The 12,160-nt window shown below is 36.1% G+C and overlaps 1 protein-coding gene across 5 annotated transcripts in view; it reads left to right on the top strand.

Annotated features, from left to right (window-relative positions):
* The window catches only part of SPOCK3 (SPARC (osteonectin), cwcv and kazal like domains proteoglycan 3), a 186,896-nt gene that overhangs the window by 106,322 nt on the left and 68,414 nt on the right, over positions 1-12,160 (top strand). For all 5 annotated transcript variants that reach the window (XM_062615424.1, XM_062615348.1, XM_062615178.1 and 2 more), the window contains exon 5: positions 11,344-11,470. In XM_062615424.1, coding sequence (XP_062471408.1) covers positions 11,344-11,470 — 127 coding nt within the window. The remainder of the gene's footprint in view (positions 1-11,343; positions 11,471-12,160) is intronic.

Below are 12,160 nucleotides of genomic sequence, written 5' to 3'. Positions count from 1 at the left end.
GAGAATACCTTCCTTGTAGATGAGATTTTTTTTTTTTACTACATGAAATGGATAGTTTATAAAAAGTACACAAACAGATGAGATTTTGGAGAAAAATGAGCAAGTACGGAAAAAAATGAAAAGCTTAAATGTTCACGCTATGCATTATTTTAACTCCAATAATATATCAATCACTTTGCAGAAATGTTTCTTCTGTACTTACTATTCAGAAGGAAGAAAAGCATGTTCTTTTGAAATTGATGTTGAACTGATATTTTCTACCTACCTGAAGAGCTGAATATAAAGTTTTGAAGAATGCAAATAACCTTTTAAGTATTCAAAGAAATAAAAGTTTTAGGTTGCATGCTGACTCTCAAATTCAAGTGACTGGCACAGCAGACATGTTTGATGATGATAATAAAAGGGGAAAATGGAAATCCTTCTTTCAGATTTTGAAATATATATTCTGATGCTTATAAATGTGCTACCTTATTTTGTGTCTTCATTGTCAAGTAGACACTGTGATTGATCCAGTGTGAGGGAAGAATGAGCTAGGAGTATGGGCCACAAGAGTGCAACTTGTACTTGCAAAGCAGTGAAAAAGATTGTGTGAGAATCACTTTGTCAGCAGGGTTCTGAATGAGATGAGTGGAATATCAATCTACCTTTATAATAGAAGGAAATTTTTTTTAGCAGCCAGTGTTTTGAACCAGCTATTTTCTAGTGCAAATTTTTCTGTATTTATACTCAGAGTAGTAAATCTTGTAGGAGTGACCATTGTAATAGTAATCAAAATATTGTCACTTTTTGTCTTCTTTGGACTGTAGAAGTGATTCCTAGTTATTTGACTAATTTCATTTATTTTCATTTATTTTTAATTTACTTTTTTATGTTTCAGTTACTGTTCTTCTCTGAGTTTTTATGACTTATAGGCATTAAAATGCTTTCTGATGAGAACCGTGTCTGTAATCAGGCTATCAAATGCAGGTAACAAAAGCATCGTAGTATGCAAAACAGCCTCTGAAATGGTAACTTTGAATTCTTTGTCAATAATAGACATGTAAGCATTAAAAAAATTAAATCAATACACAACCCTGCAGTTTTGCTAATACAAAACATACTGATACATAGAACCAGCATTTAAATGATGAGTGCACTTTGCTTTTTATTAGGGCCTTTTAGATTCCTGCTAAACAAACTGTTAAGAATGTAAGACTTGACACATTTTTCTGGTTATTATATCTAGTTCTTAACATTATTTTCATTGACTGAAGAGGACTGGTTTATGTCTTCAGGAAAAAAAAAGTAGTATACTGCTTTATTAAATAATATGTAAAGCAAAAAGGAAATTATTTGCACTTCTGTGTTATCTGTATCAGAAACAATGTTGAAGAATTTCTGCTTTCTTTTGGAACAGAAATTGATGTCTTTCTTGATTTTTTTTCCTCAGTAACACTAATCACTAGTGTACACGTTTATATTTAAAGAGGTAAACTGCAAGGCTGACACAAAATCTATGTAATGTTCTGTCTTGGCCAAATAGAAAATGATGGGTTTGAGAGCTGCTTAATAATTCTTTTGGCTTTATAAAATTAAAGCATTTTTCAGAAAAGGTGATAACTCTAAGTGAAATGATTATAAAATTGCATTTGCAGCAAGGTTGAACACTTAGATTAACATAGAAAGCACTCATTAAATACATTTGCATATCTTGGTAAGTCATGAAAAGGTGAAGTTTATAAGTGAACATTCTCTATTAAAAATCTTTCTGAAATAGTACATTATTGCTTTACCAAAGTGGGATGTCTGTATGTATGAATCTCAATTTTATTTTTTAATTTTGTCTGTACATTATAACAACTAAAATATGTACAAAATAATTTGAGGCCTCAGTTCCAAAATCGGTGAAAATTGTGAGCAACCCATGTAGTCACTGGAGCTATTCAAACTTGCTTAACTTTATTTCTGTCAGTTTCTGTAGTGCTTGTGAAAGCTTTAACCATTGATTGTTATTATGGAGATATCATGGAAGTTTTAAGATTTTACAGATGAAAAATAGAAAGCCATTTTCTAAACATAGCACTTAAATTATTATGAAAATTAGGAGATGCTGGGTTTTTCACTGCCTGTTCCGGTGAGTTAGAATGCGTATGTTCACTGAAAGGAAAGTTGTCATGCTTAGGTTAATATTTTTATGAAATGGCAAAAGTCATCTAACCAATGGGAGTTAGGAAAAATAGTAGCTGAGTTGATAAGCTTAAAAATTAAGTCAGTATTACCAAGGTGATTTTTCACCATCTACAATATGTGAAAATAATAACTAGCAGAGAAAGCACCTTTATCATTTAAATGACAGTAAGTATTCATATAATTTCAAATAATTGAAATACCTTTTTCTGTAACTTCACTGTTCTTTCCCTGCATGATTTTCTTCTCTTTACCTTTACATAGTTACAAAATATATCCTTCAAAATGTTGCACTGGAGAGTCAAAAAAATGCCAGCCTTTGAGTAACATTTTGCTTTGCATATTGAGTATACACAGAGTTTTGATCATAGTAAACTTCTTTCATGTACAAGGGTCTTTTCATGTTCTGTACAGTTTCTGAAAACAGTAATCCTTGAAAACTTCTAATAGTATTTGTTCCTACTATTATATGGCCTCAGATTTGCTGTATCATTTTATGATGTATTTTGTCAGAAATTGTTTGCTGTGATAACTTATGGCTGTTACACCCAGCAGGTCTTTATTATTATTGCTAAAGTAGGTGTCAACCCAGATCATTGTATTGATCTGTTCTGCGCAGAACTAACAATTTGGGATAAGCAAGTAACTGTTAGATTACATTTTGTATTGTTTTATGAGGTATCTGAAAAAGATTGTGTGGATATTGCATAGTCTGGATTCAAAGCCTATGATTCTTTAGCAACTTGTATTCCTGCAGTTTCATTTTACTTCTGAGGGTAATGGGGTTTTTCTAAATTACATTGCTGTAGCCCTTTTGACCGCATCTGCCCCTGGGAACTTGGTGAAGAAATAATTTTCATCATGAAAAGGGAGAAAACAAGTGTGAAGGCCATGGTTTGTTTATGTAATCTGTAGGAATTGTTGTTGCATGTGGATGGATGTGTGCGTTGGGTCTTAATATGTTTCTGTGTGCCTGCCATCCAACTTTTTCTTCCTTTATAGTTTTACAGACGTTTATTCAGTCTCTGTGGAGCCTGGAGAAAAAGTAAGGGATGAGAATGTAGTACATGCTGGCTCAAATTATCAGGTGGTGGTTTTTCTGTTGTGAGGAGGGCAGTTTGGCTCTTAGAAGGAAGAGGGTTTTGACAATGATGCTGTAATTTACAAAGACAAACTTGGCAAATTGTTGTTCTAGTTAAAAACAAAAAATAGTGAAAGAATAGGGGTAATTTTCCTGGTATTCTGTGTTAAAATGAGCTCTTCTTTCTGGATAGGTTGATTGGGGTGCAGTGAAGCTAATAAAGAGAGTAATGTAATGTTCTTTTAAAAAGAAATTTTGGTTTTCCTCAAAAAAAAAAAAAAAAAGGAAGGAAAGGAAAAAACTGAAGCTTAAAAAAGGGGAGCAAAATCCCCTGTGTGTCTACATTAATGATTTGGTTCAATTGGGACTGTGCTACTGTAGGAAAATCTGATCATCTCACTTAGGTTGCTTTGGTTTTAATAGTGGAATGGCTCTCAGGGTGTATGAAATTTCCAATGAAAAAACATAAAAGGTGTTCCAGGGTCCTACCTAATGCATGCCAGCATGCCAGACAAGAATGAGGTCAAAGTTAACAAACTAAACAGAAAAGCAGTCCATCACCACTTTCCCCCAAAAGCATGGTCTTTAGCGTCTCAGCACCTGATGTTTCACTCTGTATGCGTAATCCTGTGGTACCTGTTTGCTAATGCAGATGTAGTGGTTGTGTTTATTGGCAGAGTTATATGTTATTTTGTTATTCAAGGTCTGTGTCTAAAATACTGCTGAATTAGTCCAAAAGACTTATAATCTTTAGGGATCGTTCTGTTGTTGCTATAGAAGCGTAGCATCCTGAACGGTAGTTGTGATATGTGGAGCCTGATGCAACAGGCTAAAACTATGGCCCACCGAAAGGCAATGGAAGTTTTCTTACCAAATTCAACAGGACCAAGATTTTATAAACAATCTTTAAATTCTAACCTACGCACAACTGACAAACTAAAAATGGTGTATCTTAACTTTGTTCAATGAAAATTCACTGCCATTGTACTGTAGAAGTTATAAAACATGACATTTGCATTTGATGATGTCAGCTTTGAAGCCTGTAGGAAGTTAACTTGTATCCCAGGCTATGTTGGGAAGGGGTTATCTTCTTATGTTGCAAATATCTGTTAAGTAATGATCTTTGCTAGGTAATGATCGTTAGTGATGAAAGGATTTCTCAGTGTAGCCTCTAGATGGCGCAGTGATTCGGACTTTTTGTACATTCGTGTGATGTTGGATGGATGCCTGCACAGAAAATAGCCTCTACAGAAATAAGACCCTTTACTGTAAAAAAAAAAAAAATCCTATTGCTTTGTTGAAAGACAGTACAGGTGTAACAAAATTGCCAACATTAAAAGAACTGGAAAATGTATGAATAATCTAGAGATCAATGCATATTTTAACTGTCTTCTAGAGGTAGTGTTGGTTCTATGCATTATAGAATTCTTCGTATCTCATGTTGGAGGCCCATGAATGTATGCTGAAGAGCCAAATCAGAATTCCTGTGATAGGTGAATTGCTCTGCCATGCAAAAATGCCTGCATCATCCAAGGTCTTCTTCTAATGTGTTCTTTACTTCTGGACCTATAGTTTTAATCTTCCCTCTTTGGATCACTTTGTTCAAACAATTTTTACAATGTATGAGCAGAATACATGCAACCTAAAAGTATAAAATCGTAGAATGGTTAGGTTTAGAAAGGACCTTAAGATCATCTAGCTCTGCCGTGCGTCCTTTTGATGCAGTCCAGCATACAGTTGGGTTTCTGGGCTGTGAGCTCACACTGCCAGCTCATGTTCCAGTTTCTTGTCAACCAGCACCCCTAAGTCCTTCTCCACAGGGCTGCTCTCAATCCATTCTCCATCCAACATGGCTTCCCTAAGGGCAAATGGTTCTTGACAAATTTGGTGACTTTCTACAACATGACTATGGTGTTGGTGGCTAAGGCAAGATTGACTGATGTCATCTACCTGGACTTAAGCAATACATTTGACACTGTCTTGTATGACATCCTTGTCTTTAAATTGAAGAAGCATGGATTTGATGGATGGACCACTGTCCTGGGTTCAGCAGTAGCAGTCATTTTTCCCCTTCTTGGTAGCTGGTGCAGTGCAGTGTTTTGGCTTTCGGCCTGGGAACAGAGCTGATAACAAGGATGTTTTGGTTTGGCCAAGGACTTTGTGAGCCTCATGCTCTGCCAGGGAGGAGGGGAAGCCAGGAGGAAGCAGAGACAGGACACCTGACCCAAACTGACCAAAGAGGTATTCCATACCACAGCACGTCATGCCCAGGATGTAACTGGGAGTTAGCCGGAAGGGCTGGGGGACTGCGGGGTTGAAGGAGGTATGGGTCGGTGCTCGGTCGGGCTGAGGGGTGTGAGTTATCAGTCGGCTGGTGCTGAGGTGTTGTATTCTCTTCCCTTGTTATTTCCTTTATCATTATTATTACTGGTGGTAGCAGTAGTGATCTGTGTTATACCTTAGTTACTAAACTGTTCTTATCTCAACCCGTGGGAGTTGCATTCTTTTTGATTCTCCTCTCCGTCCCTCCGGGAGCAGGGGGAGGGCAAGAAAGGGGGGGAAGTGAGCGAACGAGTTACCTGACTGGGTTTAAACCACGACAACCACTCACTGGATAAGGTGGTACTCCAAGGTCCTACTACCTCCTTCCTCCATCTTGCATGTGGGTCAGGGAAATCCTAAGCACAAATAGAGGCTGGGTGGAGAATAGATAACAGCCCTGAGGAGAAGGACTTGGGGGTGTTGGTTGATGAGAAACTTAACATGAGCTGACAGTGTGCTCTTGCAGCCCAGAAAGCCAACTGGGTGCAGGGCTGCATCAAGAGAAATGTGACCAGCAGGTCAAGGGAGGTGATTCTTCCACTCTGCTCCGCTCTTGTGAGACCCCACCCGGAGAACTGTGTTCAGCTCTGGCCCCCAACATAAGAAGGATGTTGACCTGTTGGAGCGAGTCCAGAGGAGGGCCACAAAGGCCAGACAAGCTGAGAGTTGGGCTTGTCAGGTTGGGGAGGCGAAGGCTCTGGGAAGACCTTACAGCAGTTTCCAGTACCTAAAGGGAACCTACAAGAAAGCCGGTGAGGGACTTTTTCACAAGGGCATGTAGTGATAGGACAAGGGGGAATAGCTTTAAACTGAAAAAGGGAAGATTTAGATTAGATATTAGGAAGAAGCTTACTGTGAGGATGGTGAGACACTGGCACAGGTTGCCCAAAAGTTGTGGGTGCCCCATCTTTGGCAGTCTTCAAGGCCAGGTTGGATGGGGCTTTGAGCAGCTTGGTGTAGTGGAAGGTGACCCTGCCCGTGGCAGGGTTGTTATTACTAGATCATCTTTAAGGTCCTTTCCAATCCAAACCATTCTATGATTTGTGTGTTGCTGTGCATTCTTTCTTTTTCTGTCTTGTTAAAATACTTCCTAATGTCACTCAATAAAACTGAAGTAAATATTATTCCAGGAAATTTCAGCAGGATTCAGCATTACTTGAAGCTGTTGTTTGTTTTGTGGTGGGGTTTTTTTTTGTTTTGTTTGGTGGGTTGCTTTTTTTTGTTTGTTTGTTGTTTTGTTTTTAATAGATATGGCTGTTTTGTTTAGAATTTGGTTTAATATATATATATATATATGCATTTAGAATAATGTAGTGGTTTCTTTCACCTGACAAAGTAGGCAGAATAGTGATGAAAATAATGGAGCTATGTGACAACAAGGCAAAAAAGTACCTTAAAGTGTAGACTTATCTTTTTAATAATATATGTAGGTGGAAGGAGGTAGTAAGAACTTGTATCCTTAAGATATCTTGTTTTCCTTTTCCTGTGTAGTTGAGTAAATAGCATTTTCTTCCTACATGCACAAGAAGAAATATTCTGAAATAATACTGTGATGCTTAGAGCTCATGACAAAAATGATAGATGATACTCAGTTTTCTAACCTAAGGTTGGGTGAAGATGCTGGGGAAAAATAATAGCTGAATTAATATAATCTCACGTGCACCTGCTAAGCATTATGGTGGTTCATCAAGAAATGCAAATGTCTTGCCACTACTGTTAATTTAAAGTTGCTAAAATATTTTTTGATTCCAACAGTAACTTTATTAGCCTTTGGTTGTTTTTGGCTTAGGTTTATTCAATTATTGTTGGTTTCTTAAAAGTGATTTCTCTAGTATTTCTTAGGAGTTTTGCAAAATAATGAAGCAAGGCTAATATAGACATACACAGAGACAGGCAGTAATGTCTTGGTTTGTTTTGACATTTGAAAGAAACATTTCAATAATATATTGACAGCTATCATTTTCTTCCAGGATGCTTTAACATGATAAGGTAACTTTTCAAGTAAATCCATTCAACTGTAATGAAACCAAATTGGATTTTGTAATATAAGTGGGGTTTTTTTTCAGATTACATTAATCTGACAGAGCCCAGTTGTGTCCCCCAAAGGCCATGGCAAAACATAATCAGGCAGTCTTTAAATTGAAATAATTCTGAAATCTCTAAAAAATGCAAACGTAGCTATCGGACAAGAGTTGGAGGAGTCCTTTGGAAAATTGGAGGTTTAGTAACTCAGATTTGTTTCCATCAGTCTGTATTTGAAGACCTGTGTTTGAAGATTCTCATATCTAGCTACGCAATGTAATTTTTCCAAGTGAATTGGGCACTCATGCATTTTATAGATGTCATTACGTAAGTCACATTGCTTAAGAGTTGCTTGCAGCTAAATTTTCAATGGTTACTTCAGGCTTTCTCAAAGTATTTGCAGACAAATCACTGTGTACACAGGAAGGTAAGTTTTATGTATGCAAACAGGTACATAGGCTAGAATAATTGGGCAGATTGGCTAATTATGTTTCTAGGCTTGCAGTTCCATATGCAGTCTGAAATCATATGTACAATTTGGTGTATGCAAATTAATGCACTCACAAGTGTTGCTGGTAAATTAAACCCATATACTTAATTTTACACTTTAGGTTTCAACAAGTATCACATAAGGTGGAGCTTGTGCATGCACTAATAGATCTTTATTAGGCAGATCCCAAAGCCCTTTTCAGGAAATTAAGACTTTTCAGTGGAAGAGGTTGACTTTTATGTAGCATCATATATTTATTGTGACAAAATACTAACAAACCCAAAAACATTTTTAGTGATTGCAGTGGTGTTGTGGTTTAAGCCCAGCTGGTAAAAAATTTAATGGCAGAATTTTAGTAACTGCAAGTTGTAGTGGTATGGGTGGTCTTGCATATAGAATCGAAAGTAATAAATACGAGCAAGATAGAAGTGATTTCTTAATAGTCAAGTAATTGATTTCTTTGTTTACTATTCTTTCCTGAACATTTTAAAATTTAAAAATGCATTGCTTTAGCTGCATATTTCAAGTAAATTATAACAAATTATATTGTAGTTGAGCAGACTTTCTGTGTATTATTTCATGATGTTGGCAACATACACCACTGATTTTAATTCAACATGATTTATATCATCACAATAGTTTTTCAGTTATTTCCATGTCATAGAATCATAGAAGAGTATGTATGCTCATTGCCTAGCTTTAATGAAAATAAACGTAACACCTGGTAACAAAATTAGTCAACAGGAACAAATATGATGTAGTTAAGAATGGTGAGTAGAAATGTGTACATAATTAAAAGACATTGTTAACATTTTATGAAATATATGTGTCTACCATAACTAGTATTAAAAATGTTTTTAATTGATTTTTCATATTTGCCTGTCGTCTCAGTGACTGACAAGCAAGAAATAGGTGTTCAATAGTTCTAATAATACAGAGTCTGGTTTCCACATCATCATACTAAAGTTTCTGAGCAGATGTCCATACAAAGAATTTCCATGACCAGGTGTCTCTGGACTGATACATTCAAGGTATCATTATTTATAATTTATTTATAATTATACCTTCCATTCCAAGTTTAAAAAAAATACAGATATTACAGGAAAGTTATTAGATTTTGATAAGAGTGATCTGCTGGTCTCAGGTAGTTTTGTGTAATAGGAAACTTGACTCTCTTCAACGTAAATGGGTGCCCTGGGACATTCTGCATTTAAAAGGCTAACAAAGCAGAGGTTAGTTGAGGAGAAGGTAATCTATCTGACTGGATAAAATATTTTCCATTTTCTTCATACCTCTCCACTGGCTGTCACAGACCTGTGATTTCCATCTACTGAGCTTGTTCTGCTGTCCACCTTCCTTGTTGTACTTCTGAGACACATGATTCTCTTTTCCTTCCTTTCTGTTTTTTTTTTCTTGTGTCTTTTCTTGTTGAGGGCATGTACAAGGGTGCACATATGCTTTTGGTGGCCTTTAGTCACCCCTGGTCCTTTCTTTGATATGTTTTAGGCATCTACACCCAACAGTCCCTGTGTGTCTTACAAATCTTGCTTCCAGTTTCTGATTTTTGCCATAAGTGGTGTTCTCCCTGTTGATATCTGGAACTTTTGCAATTGATTTATGCAGTGGTTTGGAGTTACTGTATCTCAGATAAACAGAAATTGCATCAGGTTGGTAGCTGGGACCTTGGTCCTGCCAGTAACCTCAGGCTACTGGGGCACTTCTGGAAAACTGGGAGCTATAAAAGTAATAAGAAGTAAGAGAAGCCATCTAAAAATCTAAGTATGTTGAGCTCATGTGGATGTCTGGAAAACCGTCAGACAAGTGAGAGGAGCAGCAATAGTTAGGTTATTACTATATATTATACATGTACAGAGATACAGTTCAACTTTGCTTTTCTTTGCTATAACAGAAAAAAAATGGTCTGTTCTAAGTGTTTAAATGATGCAACTCAGCAGAAAGGATTGTTGTTTATAATTAATTAGGGTGATAGGTTTCAATTTTTTCCTTTTTCTTTATACTTCCTGGTGGACATAAGCCCCACTCATTATGCTACATGTACTTGAAGCTGTTACTGTTTTTTAAGAATTAACTGATAATTTCTGTGTACAACATTTCGGGTTCCTGTTTACACTGTAAAAAACTCTGCACAGTTCAAAATTCCGCCACACAACAACATCTGAATGTAAACTTCTAACTGACATGATTTATTTTTTTTTTCTTCTTAAAGGCCACATTTAGAGCCCAAATTATGAACAGCACAGAAACATTAGCATAGCTTGGCAATGTTTTTGCTTTTGATCATCACCAGTTTACTGTTAAGTGTGTGCTTTTAGCCTTGTACTGTGAACACCCTAGAAACAAAGGATGAGTTTATTTTCTCTTCATTTCACTTCTTTTTATTACTCCAGTCAAGTTCTTCTCAAACAGCATTTCATGACTAATTAGTAAAATAGTTCTTGTTTATCTGTAGGTGATCCAAGCTCAAAGAGTTCTGCTCCATTAGAAAGGATTTTATTTGAGGTGTTTTTTTTTAAATTTGAACATTTACTGCTTGAATATGTCCTGAAAAGTCATTGCTGTATTATAAGCGTAATCATTTTTAGATATCTCAGTAAGATCCCAAGCAGAAAACACAGTATAAAAATCATGCATTATTCTTCTATTTTCTTATTTATATGAAAGCCATTAATAGATAAAGCAGATCAGTTCCGTGCTCCAGTGCACCTTCTTTTTTTTTCCTTTGAACTTTGCATTGGTTGCTAGAGTCTGACTTTTAAGAAATGTAAGCTGTGAAAAGCTGTGGTCAAAGTGGGGCAAACAGTACTCTGAAGGACCACCTACTTGTTTCTGTAGTATTTATGATGTAATTTTCTAGTACTTAAACATTAACTTCTAAAACACCAGTATTAATAAAACAGCTCCATTCATACTATTTAATAGCAACAAAAAAGTAAATACTACACAAGTCAGACATCTTTCACTGATCATTAAGTGTAAAAGTCACCAAAGCATCATCTTCATCATCATCTTCTACTAAGAAAGTGAAATAATATGCAGGTATCATGTATTGCTACAGTAGGGTATAAAGGTAAACGACTGTATGTGAAAGACTGTGGCAGCCCTTTACTTAGAAGAAAATTGAAATTATTAATGATTGAAATTATGTATGGCTTACATTTTGTAAAGGCTTATTAAAATACCCTGAATGTGTTGTATTTTTACTACTACTTATCAGAATTACATACTTTTTGTTTACTTACAGTATGAAAGAGGCTGGTTTAGGCCATAAACAGTGGAGGGGTGGTCCTATTTCATCAAACTGCAAGCAGTGTCCTGTAGTTTATACCAATCCTGTTTGTGGATCAGATGGTCACACATACTCTTCTCAGGTAAGAATTAAATAAGTAACTTAATTATTCTTTCATTGTTCCCATCAATTCCAGCTCTTGGAAAATAAAATACTGTATTGTAGCACAAATCAACATTTATTTGTTTTAACTAAAATATATATTACAGATTGAAACTGACGGCAATTCTTGTATATTGTAAGGCAAAAAAGCAAAACGGTAGCAAATTCTAAGCAGCATGAAACAGTAATACCCCAAGCAGCACAGTATGAGAGTGCCCCACAATATGACACAGCTCTAGATTAAGTCTGTCTGCAGCAGACACCAAGGCAGGGTTTTGAGCAAGGTAAAAATTGTTGTGTTTCCCCAGTTGGGGGTAGGATAAATATGTTAAGTCAGATTTTCCAGTTGACAATTATGGGAATGCTTTACATTCCAAGCACATAGCCATAAATGTAACATAGCCACATAAAAGTACTGTAATAGTGTAAATAATTGTTGCATATCATTCCTTCTTGCAACATGCCTTCTATGTATTTGAAGGCTATAACCAAATCTTCCTTCTGTATTCATTGACCTTCTTGTCTTTTCCTTCATACTTATTTGGAGACAGAATAGTAAATAAAAAAATACTAGTCAGTTTACCCAGTCTGTTTTGGAGAAAAATTTTTGCCTGTTCATGCTGAAGTCCAGAATCCATGTGACTGCATTAGTACAGTGCTCAGGTGAAAC

This window comes from Pezoporus occidentalis, unplaced genomic scaffold (assembly GCF_034315485.1).
Source record: "Pezoporus occidentalis ecotype Australia unplaced genomic scaffold, CSIRO_AGI_Poc_V1 ctg1, whole genome shotgun sequence".
In the NCBI taxonomy this organism is placed as follows: Eukaryota; Metazoa; Chordata; class Aves; order Psittaciformes; family Psittacidae; genus Pezoporus; species Pezoporus occidentalis.
The sequence above is the reverse complement of the archived record's forward strand: the minus strand, read 5'-3'. Positions and strand labels throughout refer to the sequence as shown.